Consider the following 18,028-nt stretch of genomic DNA (forward strand, 5'->3'; position numbering starts at 1 on the left):
GAACTGTTTTAATTCTTTAAATATAAATACACATGTTAAGGATATGTTTTGTCTAAACAATCAGTTTACAGAATGAACACACATCTTTCCAGGTGTACAACAATTTTATTATGTTAGAAAAAGTAGTTTTGAGCCCAAATAGTTGGCTTTTTTTCCAGATACAGATATCAAAAGTACCTCTTTCAATACTTCTGTATTGTACCTGACAAAAAGCCAATTTAGGATTATATCGTACTTTTTCCAATGTGACAGACATTTAAAACAGTGTTGCTGCGGGAACCCTCAGACCAAAAAATCCTCTAACCTCATTTAACCATCAGTCCTGCAGCGGCAGACATCAAAGAGCACATAAACAGAGCTTGGTGTTAAAGGTCAGTCGCCCTTTAGCTGAAGTCAGGGCCCCTGAGGGGAGGGAGTTTGTGATGGATGTGATTTAGGGGCCCCTGAGGTGCAGAGGTAAATTACAGCTACTGCAAACCGTGGGTTGTATTTTCTCCTGGCAGGGGTACATAGACAGTCTGTGCCCAGGTTATCTACATGTCTGCAGGCCAATAACTGCTGCTTGTTCTCTTTGATGTCCCTCTCCTTAAAATGATAGACCTCTGGGTTCACACAGGTGAACAGTGCAATCAAAAGGAACAGAATGGTCCCTGAACTTACATGAGATCTTGTTAATGTCACTTCTGTGCTCTGGTTTGATGCCACCTGCCTTCTTCTTTGACCCGAGTTGTTACTACTGATATATATTAAAAGTGTTTGCTGTGCTACAGCGTACAATGATGCATCATGGTGCGGCAGGAGTAAAGTTGATTTTGTCACTGTGAATGTGTAGTTATAGGCAGGGACAGGACTAAAGGGAGAAAGCCATTAGAAGCTGCTAATGTAGGAATTATCATTCTGCTATAGTGACTTCTGCTTTTCTCTTCTGCAGTAGATTCTTCAGGAAGAATTCGCCTATAAAGAGAAAAAAATATATACATATAAATTATCTGATCCATATGAACTAAATGAACAATTACATTTATTGGGCTGTCTCTGGTTTTATGATATATCCTAATTTATGCTGTTGCAATGTTGCACTGGCAAGATGTAAGCAGTGACTGGAGCCTATCCAAACAGCATGTGACCTATTTTAGTTTCACATGATTGTTCTGTGCTCATATTATGAGAAAACTAAAGCCTTGAGCTTTAGGAATTTAAAGGGTCAGTTCAACTAAATTACAAAAATACATGTTCTCAAACTTACTTCATAGCCACACAAATCATTTTTGTTTTTTAGCTCATGTTTTGAGATCTCAAAGGGTAGTGAAAATGGCATTTCAAAAATTTAAAGCAGAAAAAAACTCTTGCTTTGGATAGTCTACAGACCTCACTGAACAGTTTTCACAGAAGAAACAGTCCCTATGTAAACTGTCGACAGTGTGTTCTGTGGATTATCAGGGTATCCAAGACATTCTTGAGAGACGTTACTAATGCTGCTGAATTTTACCACCTGCAGGTCCTGAACCACAAGGGGTAAGTGAGAAAATACATACATTTTTTTCAATTTCGTTGAATTGGCCCTTCAACGGGTAACTTCAGTATTTTTCAGTTTGGACCCCATTTTTTTTTATGTATTCATGTATGGGTGATTAATGAGAACAACTGTTTTTGAAGTTGGTCCAGTACTGAGTGAGAGGGCTGCAAAAACAGGCTGCAATGTAACCACTCGGGACATCTTAACACTCCAATTTACGTCCAATAAAAGTGTTTGTTTTGCCACTGTTGGGCTTGCATGGGGGCGGCATGGTATGCAGTGGTTAACACTGTTGCCTCACAGCAAGGGGGTTCTGGATTGAAACCCACCGGCCGGCCGGGGCTAATTGTGTGGAGTTTTGACGTTCTCCCTTTGTCAGCAGGAGTTTTCTGCGTGTACTCCAGCTTCTTCCCACAGTCCAAAGACATGCAGGTTAATTGGCTATTCTTAATTGCCCTGTGACAGTCTGGAGACCAGTCAGGTTTGTACCCCGCCTCTCTCCCAGTGTCAGCTGGGATAGGCTCCAGCACCCCCTCATGACCCTTAACAGGATAAGTTGTTAAAGGTAATGAATGAACAAAAAATGAATGAATGAAAGGGCTCAGATTGATATTATGAGTGTCTGACCACATTATGGAAAGGATCCCTCCACAGACAGACCTTCTTGTTAAAGAGTAAGATCCTGTTTATTTAACAGGAAATAGCCCAGAAATCATTACCGCCAACGCCACCAGACTCCATTCAAATAAACAGTCATGTTAGCATGTATACAGCCAGCCGGTTTGCACATCTAACTGCGTACATTAAGGGTTTATTTCAACCACACAAGAATTGCTGATTGTTGGAACAGTGGAAAAGTAAACCAAGATAGTTTCTGTGAGATTTGTTTTGTTTCTGTCGGCTTTGACTAAAGTGTGATTTCCAGTGATTACTGTTTATTTAAATGGAGTCTGGTGGGTTCGACGACAGTGATTTCAGGGCTGTTTCTGATTAAAAGGATCTTACTGTTTATCAGAAAGTTCTGTCTCAGTGGGGATCCTTTCCAAAATGTTGTCAGCCACTTAAACTGACAATCTGAGCCTGTCAATGGCAAAAATAAGCACTTTTAATGGACGTAAACTGACGGTGCGAACATGCCCTAAGTGGTTACATTGCAGCCCGTTTCGTTGCTGCCGGCTGCAGCCCTCTCACTCAATGCTGGACTAATTTCAAAAACTGTTGTTCTCATTAGTCACTTAGACACAAAAACATGGGAAAAGGGGTCCAAGTTGAAAAATACAAAAGTGAAGTAGAATCACAGAGTCCTCCTGTATGTCACTGGAGTAAACTGAACTATCCGTAACATATGCTTGTTGATACTGTGCGAAGTAGAGTGTGTTTCTCACCTGCTTTGTATGAGGATCGCACTAGTGGCCCACTGGCTGTGTAAATGAAGCCCATTTCATTCCCAACTTTCTCCCAGTGGGCAAACTTCTCTGGAGTGACATATTCCTCCACCTAAACCCAAACACACAGTCAAAATGTGCAATACTTTACCAAAATGTGCATTGTTCTTGCAGTGCTGAGCCTTAATGAAAGGAAAAGGATAATGTGCTTACTTTTAGGTGACGTTTAGTGGGTTGCATGTACTGGCCCAGTGTTAGACAGTCCACTCCTGCCTCTCGCAGCTCTGCAACATCACCAGAACAGCGTGGTCAGGGAATTGTTACACTTTGCATCAACGTTTTGGGAGTATGTCTATGAGTACATACCAGTCAAGGTGTTCTGTATCTGTTGGTCAGTCTCGCCCAGTCCCAGCATGATGGAAGTCTTGGTGAGCACAGTGGGTTTAACCTTTTTAGCGTGCTTCAGGACACTCAAAGACTGGTCAAAGTTCGCTCTGGGGTCACGCACAAACCTGCAAACAGATGGGACAGATGGACATCGTGAGCAACTGAAATACATGATCAAAAAGGTAACTATATACCCCTATACTGGAAATATATACCCAGATTATCATTAACAATGAAACACTTGTACTGTGTGTCTTTCCTATGTTTGACACTTCTGCAGTTTATTTAGTATTTATACTGACAGAATAGTCTCTGATGTGCCCCCTGCTGGACAGTGTGTGTATTACTGTCCTCCTGCCTGTGGCTGACTGCCCTCTTGTGGCAGAGTTGTAACCAACATTTAAATTGTGAAGAACAGTCAAAATACTGTATTACCTAGCTTTTAGGAGCACTGCCTAGTTTAACCCCAAAAGCTATACAAAAATAAGGAAATGCAATCTGCAGTTCATGCAACAGCCCTACAGCTACCACGTCAGCAGGGAGATCTGGGCACTGGCTAGATGAAGAGCAGTTTACCATTGTTCATTCACACATACTATCCACATTGTTATGATACAAAGCTGGCTGAAAATGGGCAACGTATACCTTAAATGATGAAAGAGAAATCATCTGCTCACCTTCCAGCTCTGAGTATTTATCCTCTCATAAATAAAATTACAGCCATTACATAAAGAAGCTTTTCAAATAGAGGTAACATATTGAGGTTCAGTCAGTACCTTTGCAGCTCTCGCACCGTCTCCACATTGTGGGCATATACATCCAACCCGGAGAGGGCGATCTTCTCTACTGCTGCCAGGTCACCGCGAAAATCAGGGGTCAGACATTCAACCACGATCTGAGAGTTCCTGAGATGAGGATGACAAATGTGCTTTTTTGTTCATTTTGCACAGATATTAGGATACAAACACCCAATGGATCCAAAAGGGGAAAGAGATTATACCTTTCCTTCAGGTTGGAGATGGTCTTAGCAAAGTGCTCTGCACCTCCATCAGCAATATCTGCAAGAAAATGTGGATTTACAGACATGACTGACAAAACCGCTGGCTAATATTTTTGAAAAGTTAGTTTGTGGACATTTATATAATTTGTTCACCTTTTTAAATCCATTCAGAGGAAATGTTCTGTATGACTAATACTATTCTGAAAATGTCTGTTGATTTATAAGTCATGTAACTGATATATTCAAAGCAAAATTAAACAGAAACGAGCACACACTCTGTCATGATAAGGACAGTGATAGCCAGGAACATTTGGGGAACAAAGCATATGTTGGGAAAGAGTTGTACAATGGTTTTAATTCTGATGGACTTTTGCTGAAGCTTACACGGTCTGTTCCTCACAGTGTGTGTGTTTTTTTAAGTGAGAAAATGAGAGAGGTTCCATTTGTCCTTGTAAAAATCAGAGCTTCATTGCTAGCACTGGTGTAAAGTCACACCTGGGAAGAATCCGGTAGATACACTGAGCTAGGAAACCATTACCATCTCTGTCGACTGAGGTGAGAACCACGTAGTCCAGCCCCCAGGCAGCGATGGCCTTGGCTGTATTGTAGGGCTCGTCTGGGTCCAGAGGTGGAGGGCGACGGGCCGTCTTTATAGAGCAGAACCTGCATCCACGGGTACATGTGTCTCCCATCAGCTGCGTACAAATAGAGGGGAAAAACGTTAAGTTATACGTATCTCATGACTGGAGCAAATAATCCATACAGATACCAGTACCAATTCCAGCACCCTTGAAGTGATACCAATACCAATATAGTACTTCATTCGATACTCATAATATAAATGTCAAATGCACTGCACTCAAATTAACCACACCACAGCCTGTATGGGTTGTAGCTGCTGCTGCTGCTGCAGGCGTGTGAGCTCCGTGCCACTGACAGTGGTCAGAGTCCACCCAGCTGCACAATAATAGTGATAGGGTTAACTATTAGCATCACATGGCTAACCTTGCCTAACAGTCATCAACTTGTGAGTTTATTGTGACTAGTCAACGGCTTGGATTGATGCCAGCCACTGCTGCTGTGTTAGCTGGTGCTATCCGGGCAGGTGTTGTCAGCTGGGAGGAGAGCGGCTGATCCAGCAGGGCGTCGGGAGGGTGCGGGATCAGACGCCAAGCGCAAAGCGGATTGAAGGCAGGTATTGTTTGACTGGAGACATTTTGATACTACTTGGTACTGGGTATCGAGTACCAATACTCAGTCCTAACAGGCAGGATTTTCAATTTTACCTCTATCTGTAAAGTTATCCATTAAGCAATACATAAGATTTACTTTTACTTTATTGGAAAATAAAAGACTGGATGTACAGAGATGCTTTTTTATAATGTTTTCTTTAAGTGTCGGTAAAACTCGGTTGCACCACAGAGTAACACTGCGCCAGGAGACTTACCATGATGGTGGCTGTGGCTGTAGCGTACTCTCCTCCTCCCCAGCATTCCCCAATGTTAGGACATCGGGCCTCCTCACATACCTGAGACAAAACACACAGAGCTGACTTGTAGTTATCAGGTATTTTGTACATAGATAGATCCTGATGTAAAAGCCATTTAAGTTTGCAATTTAAGAAATATGTTTTGTATTTGAAAGGCAAGTAGATTTACCACGATAAAACCCACTATATTGCTTGGACCCTTGTGTTTTAAAGGATATAACTGAGCCAAGAATTTTGTTAATTATTTTTGAGTATGGGTATCCTTCACCAATATGAAGTATCTGGATTTGTTAGATTACTGCATCCACTTATACAGACCATCCCTTTAACTCCTCGCCTGTCTAAACAACCTACTGTGTGCAGGTTGAGGTCTCTCAGTGTGTTCTTCAGCCTGTTGTAGTTTTTCCCAATGGGGATCTCTGTCTTCAGCCACGGAGGAAGCCGCAGCCTGTCACAAAAACAACAGCAGAGCCATTCACTGAACACAGATGAGGATAATGTGGATACAATTTTCTATCACTGCATATGTCAGATAACCATCGGTAAAACATCGAGGAAAGATGGAGAAGATGGGCACGAGCTGAACTAGCATCCTGCTAGCCAATGTACAGATGTTGAATAATAAACGGAACGACCTCAGTTTCCAACAAGATATCATGAACTGTAATATCCTCTGAATCACCAAAACTTGACTATATCCTGGACTGCACAATTCAACCAGGAGGCTCTTTTTCTTCATGCAGATCTGACAGAGCAGACAACTCTGGTGAGAGAGGAAGAAGAGGTGTGTGCTTTATGGCTGCAGCACAGGAGGGGCGACCATGCGGCTGTCTTATTGAGGTCAAGATGGGAAAACAAACTACAAAGCATCCCCTCAGTGATGCAAACATGGAGCCAGTCAGAGTCTGGAGCACATTCCAGGACAGCATTATCGACATCACCAATGCCATCAATGAATGCAGTCTGTGGTGGATTTAATTTTTAAAACAACAAAAGCAACTGTACCTAAAACTTTAGTTTAAACATCCCACAACTAGAAACTATGGATTGCCAGAACCATCCATGATGCCACAAACAAACAGAACAGATATCAAGGCACAGCCAGGGGGAGGAAGGGGTTTGATTTGGTGACCTCACAATTGCGTCTCTGCTTTTTGTAGATGATGTGGTTCTGTTGGCCTTATCACAACATGACCTCCAGCATGCAGTGGGGCGGTTTGCAGACAAGTGTGAAGCAGTCGGAGTAAGAGTCAGCACCTCCAAATCTGCAACCATGATTCTCTGACGGAAATTGGTGGATTGCCTCCTCCGGGTGGGGAGTGAGTTACTGCCAAAAGCGAAGGAGTACAAGTATCTTGGGGTCTTGTTTATGAGTGAGGGTAGAATGGCGCGTGAGATGGATCGACAGTTTGGTGTGGTGTCTACAGTGATGCAGGCGCTGTGCCAGACCATCGTGGTGAAGAAGCTGAGCCAGAAGAAAAAGCTTTCAATTTACTGGTTCATCTATGTCCCAACCCTTGACTATGGTCATGAGCTTTGGATAGTGACCGAATAAATGAGACTGCGGATAAAAGCTGCTGAACTGAGTTTCCTCTGAAGAGTAGCTGGGCTCAGCCTTAGAGATAGGGTAAGGAGCTCGGACATCCAGAGGGAGCTCGGAGTAGAGCCACTGTTCCTTCACATCGAAAGGGGCCAGCTGAGGTTGTTCGGGCATCTGATCAGGATGCCTCCTGGGCGCCTCCCATTAGAGGAGTTCCGGGCACGTCCAACTGGTAGGAGGCCCCGGGGCAGAGGCAGACCCAGAACACACTGGAGAGATTATGTATCTCGTCTGGCCTGGGAACACCTCAGAATCCCTCAGGAGGAGCTGGAAAGTGTTGCTGGGGAGAGGGGACATCTGGAGTACTTTGCTCAGCCTGCTGCCCCTGTGACCCAGCCTGGGATAAGCGGATGAGTATGGAATGGAATCCACATGGTCATAAAACACACATGCTGTGGGCAATCTGGAAACATTAATAAAGCAGCAGCCTACAAGGAGAGGCAAAAAAGGACTACACTGCAATGCACAAGTTGAAGGAGCTGACAGGATCTCATTTCTCTGGAGTTGTACTTGCAATTTCATGTGACAAATAAATGATTGATTTCACTGGTCGTTGATTCAAATGAGCAGAAGTGCTCATTGCAGACAAGGTGTATGAGGATCTATCTGGGTAGCATGCCACCTTGAACAATTCCCCTTAAAGGTATGACAGCAAGGACACTTAAACCTCAAGCTGATTCAGCTCAGCACAGTCTGGCAGATGATCTGGTCTTTGAACCCCTCTGATAACACTCAAACACATTCTCACTACTGCTGACCACAGCTGCAGCATCTCTGCTGTCTCACCTCTCTCCCTTCTCCCTCTTCAGGGTCCCTCTGTACTCAGCCCACTTGCTTTTCTCCGATAAATCCCCTGAAATGAAGTCTCCTAGATCAGGCCCGTCATCACTCAGAAGCTGCTTCTTTCTGTTCGCCCCGTCTGGGGAGGATTTCGCCGCAGTTGTCAGACTGCTGGTGTAAACCTGCAGAGGGAGGACTGAGGGTTAGTTCAGGTGCAGAGCTGACAGATTCAATGCATTCAGGCTTGTTGTGTTTGTGTTCTGTTTTCAGCTTTATGACAGCCCAGCTTATCCAAGTGGGTTTTTCTAAGAGTTTACTTAGTTAAAGAGTAGTAGACTTTTCTAACACCATGAAGAAACACTTCATCCTTTAATTCATCACAAACATACTGTACAAAATCAAAATCACCATATTTGGAGATGCATAGTTTCCACTGGACAGGAAGGGACTGACAAATAGTAATCTGTAGAGTAACTAAAGCTGTAGGACAAATGTAGTGGAGTAACAAACAATGTGGTGTAGTGGAGCAGAAGTACACAGTTTACAGCTTAAAATGGAAATACTCAAGGAAAGTACCTCGATTTCTTACTGTAGAACAATACTTGAGTAAATCTACTTTCCACCAGTGTCCTGGTGTCACTGTTTTACACAGTCTCTTTGAGCAAACCACTCATCACACACAAACCACTCATCTGGGAGCTCATAGCCAGGATTAAAGTTACTGTCTCTACAGCTGAGTTACAAAACGTAAATTACGTAAGTTACGTACTTTAGGGCCCGTGGTCAGACACAACCCACAGGAGCCGTTAGCAAAGCAGCCACACGGTCACTATGTTTGTTTAGATGGAGAATAATGGAGCAGTGGAAGTACTCACATGTGGGACACACCTGGGACTCAACCACAGGTGGTTTGTGGAGAAACGGCCGGCGACACAACAACTTTGTTTAATCAGCGCCATGACTTTAGCTAGCAGGAGACTGTCATTGCACAACAAGACTCGACGAGCGGCTGCTTTGGTCTGCTGATGCGTTCACGTGATGTACGCAAAGTAGGAAGATAGGGCATTTAGAATAGGGTTAAATGTATAATAGGGTTTTAACCTTTAACTTACAAGTAATTTGTCTTGGTGTTTGGTGTATACAGTGAGAGGAAATAAGATAAAAACAAAATAGTGCAAAAATCAAAAACGTAAATATAGAATCGAAAAGTTACATTAAAATATGAAAAATTTTATAGAAACATACTCTGACAAATATGTACAATATAATTGTTTTAAGGAGGTTGACAAATATTGATCAGGGAAGGCATAAAGTTCACTGTACAGAGAATGTGCAATGCAATATTCTTATTGAATATATATTTAACAAGGCAGCATAAAAAGTTGCAGATGTAACAAAACAAAACTAGGCAACAGATTTAACTAAATACTAAACTTATTTAACAACAGAAACAATTGGCAAATGAGTCGTTGCCATGAAAAAATACTAATAGTTTCAAATCCCCTTTTTTAATGAGCTAAATCTGTGATATCCAGTGGTGAAAGAAGTACTCAGATCCTCTACTTAAGTTAAAGTAGTAATACCACACTGCAGAATATTATTTTACAGGTAAAAGTCCAGCGAAAATGTTCCTTGAGTAAAAGTACAAAAGTATTATTAGCATCAAAGTATAGCTGTAGTATCAAAAGTAAAACTACTCGTTATGCAAAATGACTCATTTTAGAATAATATATATTATTTTATTGGATTATAATCACTGATGCATTAATGTTTTAATTGCATTAATGCTGCAGATGGTAAAGATGGAGCTAATTTTATTTATATACATTTGATATTATTTTACATACTGCGTGGTAGCTTGAGAATTTCCCTCAGAGGAGCATTAAGTCCTTATTAATATAGTATATCATAATTTAGTTATTAATTATATTTGTATTGTTAATCTGAATCTGCAAAGTAACTACAACTGTAAGACAAATGTGCAGTGAAAAGAAGAATAATTGCCTCTAATGTGTACACTCCATTTCCACCGCTGCTTATATCAGTGATCAAATTGAATTTAATTTGGTAACTTTGGAGCCACTGTGCCAGCCGTTTGTTGACAGTCCTATAGTTTGTTTTCACTGACTGATATTTGCGGTATCTTCGATTCGAAAGTAAAATGTGGACAGCTCATTAGACGGGTTTCTTCCCCTAAACAGCTGGTCTTTACAAAGTGTCATGAACGCAGCACGGCGAAACTGGAATAACTGTTACTAATATCTAGACAGTAAAACAGCGTCTGTATGATGGTCTGTATTTTTTTAAATAATAATTGACAGCCAATGTATTTTTGTAATTGCTACATTTCTGTCACAATGACAACTGACATAGTCTACGAAATCAATCATGACGCTCCTCGATCGTCTTGTAATGCCTGATGATGAAACGTACGTGCTCTACAATTGCGTCGTGACGTCCTTCCGTCCTCCTTTCCTCTGCTACCGGCGAGGTGAGGATAGCTGAAAATTTCCTACTGGAGTTTCATCTAACTCCATCTGTGTAAATTAAACATGTTTTTGGCTTCATTTTGAATCACCAGATGTGGACAGTATTGTGTTACACTACATAAGCTGTATTTTGCCTTTATATTAGGTTTGTTGAGAAATATGTTAGTTGTTTTTCAGGCTCCACTGTGTGTCTGAGGCCTGACGTCGTAACGTTAGCTCTGTCACAGTTTAGGGCCGCAGCGGGTTTAACAATATTATTGTTAAAAGATAGTTTTGTGTAGTTCAGCTTTTAATAACGCTCAATTCGAAGTTTCTGAGTTGTACATCTACGACGGTACGCATGGGTAAAGCCGGTGTCACTTTCTAATGTCCGTTAGCATTAGCGCTAATGCTAGTTGAGGTAATGCAGTGTGTCTGTGGGTAGTTGCAGATGATGGGCACTGTGTTTAACAGTGGCCACGTCTTGCCTAGAAACGTGTTAAAATGTAACATCAAACATTATCTTGTAGTTGTGTCATGGACAACACGTCAGGTCAGCCCGGTGTAACTAACTAACCTGAACTGCAGAACCAACAGTCACAGATTTGTAAAGTAAAGCTGTCACACATCACAAGGGATGCAGACAAGCTTCAAAGCATTAAACACACACTGTGTCTGTCTGTCTTTACAGAATGAAGACCATTCTCAGCAGTCAGACCGTCGACATCCCCGACAATGGTATGAAACTTTTCTGTACAGTATCATGATTATCCTGAATTTCCTGTGTTTAAACCTGTAACGTGTGGAGTTCAGCTTCTTAACCTTGTGCGTGGTTGTGTGTGTGTTTGCAGTCGAGGTGAGGTTGAAGGGGCGGACAGTGACAGTCAAGGGGCCCCGTGGGAAACTCGTCAGGGAGTTCAACCACATCAACCTGGAGCTCAGTCTGCTGGGCAAGAAACAGAAGAAGGTAAGGAAGAGCCTCAAATGAGGCAAAACGCAGTTTACTTTAAACAATACTGCTGTTAACACTTTTGTGCTACACCAGCAATGTTAAGGCAAGTATAAACACGGCTGGGCGATGTGCTTGAATCATTACCACAATGATCTATGGTAAAATTATAACAATCAATCTGATGCACAAAGCAGTCATCTGTCTTCCATTGTTATATAGTTTGTTACCATGTTATGCAGATGTTTGAAAGATATAAATAACTCATTATCTTGTTGATTGTAGCCTAATCGGAACATGGGGCATTTGTAGTCTCATAGAATATTGCTGTTACCATCACAGGGAAGTCAGGGAAAAAACAATACAACAATAAAACAAGGGCACCTTAGTGCTGTGTTTTTTGCTGAATTTGAATAAAAATAAGGTAAGCCATTGCAGCAGCTTTGGCCCAAAGTTAGGGTTTGATGTTAAAAACTTAGCGTTGGAGTTCTGTCACAAATTGGGCTGTATTCTGTAGTATATTAAACAGGAATAACTCTGAAGGAAGCAACCTGTATTGTTGAAACACAGTAGTATTGTGGTACTATATTGAATTGTTCAGTAGAAGGGTGAGTGTTTATAAAGGGAGTGTGTGACTTACCTCAGCCGTTAGGAGTTTGTGAGACAGATGTCCTTTTTAAGTGAACCTAAAATTTTGAGTCAAAGATGACTGACTGCACAGTGTATGAAAAAGAAATTGTCAATTCTGAAATTAGCCCTAGTAGAATTGACTAATTGACATTTATTAAGAGGGTCTTGACACATGATGTACAGGCTAGAGCTGCAACCCATATTTACCATATTTTTGGTATAGCAAAATTTGCTATACAAAATTTTTTCCCCAATGCATTTTATTTAAAAATTGCATTTATCTTGTATGAATTAACTTTGCTAATATGCCAAAATGTCTGACATCTACACCTTGCTTTTGACATTCTGAAACCCAAAGATATTTAAATTTACCGTTATTAAAAAGGCAGAAAATTGAAACCTCTCAGGCTGGAACAGGATAATTGGTTTTTCGTTGACAAATTTAAAAGTCATTTTCACAATTGTTGACAGTGATTACTTTTCTGGTAATTAACAGATTATTCAAGTGCTTCAGCTTTTGTACAGCTTGATGAAAGTGATGTCTTCCTCAGCTTCGTGTGGATAAATGGTGGGGAAACAGGAAGGAGCTGGCCACAGTCCGCACCATCTGCAGCCACGTCCAGAACATGATTAAAGGAGTCACTTTGGTGAGACTACAGTTCAATTTGTCGCAATTTGATGCTGTCAGAGTTCTTGACAAAGGCTTATTGTATTGATGTCAAACTGCTGTGATAGCTCTGTGCCAGCCATCATGGTGGGATTAGTATGTTTTGTAGTCATGGTTTTGTTCTGTGTGGCTGGGTATTGTTAGAGCATTTTGTTTGCCTTCACGGTTCGGCTCAATGCTTCTCTCGCCTCTGTCTGACTGCAGGGTTTCCGGTACAAAATGCGTTCCGTGTATGCCCATTTCCCCATCAACGTCGTCATTCAGGAGAGTGGAACTCTGGTGGAGATCAGGAACTTCCTGGGAGAGAAGTACATCCGCCGTGTCCGAATGAGGGCTGGTGAGTCTGCAAGTCATAGTAGTATTATAGTTATGAGCAGGGAAGCAAACGGTTAGCTTTTCGGTACTGTGGCTTTTTTCACGTCAATGCGGGTGACTTGTGTGAATTGAGGATGAATCAAATCGCTGATTACGTGGTTTATTGTTGTCTTGCTGCACTATTACTGACACAGCAACAAATGCTAGAAAGTTTGTGTGTGAACACAACACTCTTTCTCTGCACTGTATGGCTCATGTTGAATGGCAAGTGATTTAGAAACCAGGCTGACATGATCAGCCCTATACGCTCACTACGCAAGGGCCCCCCCTCCAGCTCATGTCAAGCGGGTTTCACTGTCTTGCATAGCCAGGTCTATCTCAGCAATTAGGTAAACTTGTCTTCTCAAGTTCTTTCGTATAACTAATGCTTAGTTGATGTACTCGTTTGCAGTGCATCTCTTGGTATGCCTGTCTTTGTCTTGTTTGCCAGTCACTTCCAGGGCTGTGTGCTGTGACTTTGACAAAAGTGAGAGTGAAATACAGCTATTCATAACATTTGATAAACCCCAACAGGCAAGTGTTAATAAACTACAGCTCAGAAAATAGGATCTGAATTTCAGTACGGATTGTGCATCATTTCATCGATTCCTGCAAATCTAGTTATTATAATGCAGGAAGTTCCTGCATACATTTATAGCGATGTCTAGTGAATTTCAGTCAGTGTTTGAATTGGTGTGAAATGTGGGAGGACTGACTGGAACACTGCGTTTGAAGGACTTACGCTCTGGACAACACACCTGGTGCTCACTCTCTTCCTCTCTCTACAAAGCTACAATCTCCCTCTGCTATTGTAGCATCTCTCGCTAGCATATACAGACAAGTTTCAATGATGTGAAGTTGAAGGCGTATAAATATGGACCTGAAAAGAACAGCACAAATGGCGGTGCCAGTGATGTCAATGGTAACATTGTTAATCTTGAGAATCCAAAAAACTCGTAATGGTATCATTACTAAGGTGAAACCTGTCCGAAGACACGTTTCAAGTTAACTGGCTCAGAATCCATCTGTGGCTCCAGTTTAACAGTGAAATGAGCTGCTCAATTTGTGAAATATACAGCGCTGCGCCTTTTACCATCCGATGTAAGGAAATGTCAACTTTAAGAGTCATCACTCAGATGGTGTGTCACATACAGCAGGGAAAGAAAAGAGCATGGAGGCAATGATATTTCGCCATTGAGCAAAATGCTGAACCCTAGACTGCATCGCCTGCCTTGCACAGCAGCTGTGAGTGAATGAGAGGCATTGTGGTGAACTTTATCTTGCAGTGGAGTGTGTTTTATACCACCTGGTGTATTTGATTTCATAATGCATGATAGTAATTTTATCCCATTCTGAATAGTAAAACTAATTTTGCCATGTTGTCCCCTCTGTCTCCCAGGTGTGAACTGTGCTGTCTCAGCTGCCCAGAAGGACGAGCTGGTGCTGGAGGGTAACGACATTGAGCTGGTGTCAAACTCAGGTACGCTGTCTGCCGTTTTCTGTACAGCTGTTCTATACTGCAGTGTTTTTTTTTCTCCACATGGGACCAGAAGGATTCATAACACTACTGCTGATCCTTGCCCGTGTTTGAACCCATACACTCTGCTTCATGGCTAAGTCTCCCTTGGCTAAGATGTTGTTTGCCATTATTTCATGAGCTGTGGACATTTCTGTGCTGCCAGTTTATATCAGTCCAGTGGTGTTGTAGTTGATCCTGTCAAATCCTGTTTTCATGTATAGCCCTCTCATTCTACAGAACAAACAGAATATTCCCCTGAACTGTCAACATGAGTGATATAAAGTATACAGTTCCTCATTACTATTTGAGGTGCACTGATAGTTTTATCATTGAAGGATGTTGTGATGTTGGAAATTGCAGTCAGATGTATATGGCAAAATTCAGTGGAGTCCAGCACATTTTTCAATAAACTTTCATTTTAGATATACACAAACTTACACTACTTAAAAACTGTATTTATTTTTTAGTTTTTTTAATCTATTTGTCAATGCACCAAAACACCAAAGCAAGTTTATTAGTTAATCAATGAACTGGTTTCTGATTTACAGTATTATGATAGTACAGTATTTGGTGGCAAAGATGACTGAAGTCTGGGATTCCAAAACTTTATTGGCTTGTTGCAGTTTATAATGAAGCAAAATCATCTTATGAGCCCCCTGTTAAAGGTTACATATGTGCCGAGTTGTGAGCAAAAATTGACTTGAATACCTTTAGAGCTCCAAAGAAACAAAACTAACCATTATTTTACCAGGGAAAAGCAAAAATAAATGTAAAAAAAATGTACCAAAAAGTAAATTGGCTTTAGCAAAAAAAAAAAGAGCCTTAGATATACCTGACTGCAGTTATTTACAATGTTGAGAATTCTCTACAGTGGAACATACTGTACAAAAGACACTATCACTGCACCTCAGTTTAGATTTGATTCTTACTCAGTGCCTTTTCATTGTTCGTTGCATTCCTCAGTAATCCCCCCTTCCCCTACTCTTTATTGGTATAAAGTAGTTTTTGTAAGTAGGAATGACATATTTTGGGGTTTTTTTTGGCTCTGTATTCTAGCACATCGAAGTTGTTATTTAACAGTTAAACTGCTAACTTTCAGTTTTATATGCTTTGCGCAACAGTGTAGGAGCTTCAACAGCACATTAATCCATAAAATAAGTAGAAAACAACAGCTTTGGTCCAGCAGCCATCTCTCAGATAAAAGTCATAGCAACATTATAGAGATGCACTTTTAATTTGACATGGATGTAAACACCCTTAAATAAAAACTGACATTAAAACCTCATATTCCATTGTAACTGTCAAATATAGAGCCAAAGCTGTCTCTCAGTACTTCCTGACTGCATATCTCCCCAGTGCTCCTCCCTCAGTCTGATCTCTCGATCTCTCCCCTCTAACCTCCTCTGTAATTGTTGTGATCCTGTGTGTGACGTGACGTGTTGCTCACCATCCCAACCTCTCTCTGTTCCAGCTGCTCTGATCCAACAGGCCACCACAGTCAAAAATAAGGATATCAGAAAGTTCTTGGACGGTATTTACGTGTCTGAGAAAGGAACAGTAGTGGAGCCACCTCAGTAAAAGTTACATCTGCACTCGTCGAGGTTAGACATTGCCGTCGAAGCCGACCTTATGGCCTGTCTGTTTTCTCTCTCTGCATGCTCCTTACATTGTCTGATGTCTTGGTGGTGGTACAAAGACATTTTTGTCTTTTCTTTAATTGCTCAGTTTCCTCTGTTACAGGATGTCTGCAATTTTATGCTCATTTTTTACAATGCAAATATGTTTACTTTTAAAGTTATGTGTAGTCAGGTCTGGGCGATGTGATTTAAAAATAATGTGGTAGTACTGTTTTTCAAATCTGGTTATTTTCAGGATTAATCGTTGCGTCTGTAAGAACTCAAATGATTTCTAAGAGCATAAGATGTCTCCAGGGTAACTGAAATTATAAAAGTTAAAATGATAATTTTCCAGTATCCAAAAAAATCCAATTCTCATCCAAACTGATGTGTGGACTTGATTCTCGTTTCTAAAATAAGTAAAACAGTTGTACTTAATGTGCTTTTTGTTTTTGGAGCGATGCACGTCCAAATGTTGACATCTTTCGTTCTTGTTACAGTTGTTAGTCACTTTGAGCCTGTGTCTGCCACTTCAATGTAATGACATATCACAAATAGGCAGGTTCACAGTCCGTATTGTTTAAATTTTGTGGAATTTTGTGTTCGTTTGGACCACAGTTCTTTAAACTATAGATACTCATATCACAAAAATACGGTTCCACTGAAAGTGTAATTTAACTGTTGTCCAGCCGTGTGTGTTTATTACTACAGATGGTTCATTTGTTTTCTGACTTCACTTTAATGTCTTCATTTAACACTAACCACAGCATGCAAGTAGAGTCTGAGTTATTAAATATCATTTTGATATTTTCTTTAAAAAAATGCCTGTTTCAAAAGAGATCATCTCAGGCCTTAGTAAATCTACATGTTGTGGTAATAAAACTTTAATTTCCCTCTGCTCTGTCTTTTCAGCGGCCTTGATCCAACAGGCCACCACGGTCAGAAAGAAGGACATCAGGAAGTTCCTGGACGGCATCTACGTCAGCGAGAAGACCACTGTGGTGGAGCAAAAGACCGAATAATTGTTCACCGTGTCCTGTTATGACCAATAAAACTACCATCTTTTCCAATCAATCTGTCCTCTGATTATTTGATTCACTCAGCTGTATGTCACAATAAGTTAAAACTGCACTTGCAGATAAATTTGGCAAGATTTGAAATGCATATTTCATCCTGCCTGTTGCTTTTTGTTCGGAACGAAGCCAGTGAGACTCCTATGTGTCCTGAAGGCATTTTATGAAATAAAATTATCTGGGTGGGGGTAAAGACCCTATTCTCAATGGGCAAATGTGAGTAAAAGTAAGACCAAATTGTAAGACTGCAATATAAAAACACTTAACTTTAAATGTCACATATTCAGGAAGTTATTTCAGTAAAAGTAAAGTATTGGCATCAAAATATTAAAACACCAAAAGTATACATTATGAAGAACGGTCCAGTTGAGAATGCCTTATACTACTGGATTATAGTTACTGATGCACTTGTGTGTTCATCACTGAAATGTTGTAGCTGGTAAATGTGGAGCTCTTTATAACTACCTTTTATGCCGGGTAGCTAAACATATACTAATACATGGTAATTTATCAGTTTGTGTAGGTCTTGTATTGTTTTCTGAACCTGCAAAGTAACCAGAGCTTAAAAATAAATGTAGTGGAGTAAAGGATGCAA

The 18,028-nt window shown here is 40.9% G+C and overlaps 2 protein-coding genes across 2 annotated transcripts; one reads left to right on the forward strand and one right to left on the reverse strand.

Annotated features, from left to right (window-relative positions):
* Positions 1-91: 91 nt before the first annotated feature.
* Positions 92-9,189, reverse strand: lias (lipoic acid synthetase). Its single transcript, XM_033624530.2, has 11 exons — positions 9,033-9,189; positions 8,164-8,339; positions 6,132-6,225; positions 5,736-5,816; positions 4,827-4,983; positions 4,289-4,346; positions 4,065-4,193; positions 3,268-3,413; positions 3,115-3,185; positions 2,902-3,013; positions 92-954 (listed from the first exon to the last, which is right to left on the reverse strand). The coding sequence occupies exons 1-11, from the start codon at positions 9,114-9,116 to the stop codon at positions 893-895; spliced, it is 1,170 nt and encodes a 389-aa protein (XP_033480421.2). The 5' UTR covers positions 9,117-9,189; the 3' UTR covers positions 92-892.
* A 2,014-nt stretch (positions 9,190-11,203) lies between these two features.
* rpl9 (ribosomal protein L9) lies at positions 11,204-17,434 on the forward strand. The gene is made up of 7 exons (XM_033625224.2): positions 11,204-11,363; positions 11,477-11,592; positions 12,756-12,851; positions 13,076-13,208; positions 14,625-14,705; positions 16,216-16,345; positions 17,273-17,434. Exons 1-6 carry the CDS (start codon positions 11,318-11,320, stop codon positions 16,320-16,322), a joined length of 579 nt encoding a protein of 192 aa, XP_033481115.1. The 5' UTR covers positions 11,204-11,317; the 3' UTR covers positions 16,323-16,345; positions 17,273-17,434.
* The last annotated feature ends 594 nt before the right edge of the window (positions 17,435-18,028 follow it).

The sequence above is a fragment of the Epinephelus lanceolatus genome, chromosome 3, assembly GCF_041903045.1.
Source record: "Epinephelus lanceolatus isolate andai-2023 chromosome 3, ASM4190304v1, whole genome shotgun sequence".
NCBI lineage: Eukaryota > Metazoa > Chordata > Actinopteri > Perciformes > Serranidae > Epinephelus > Epinephelus lanceolatus.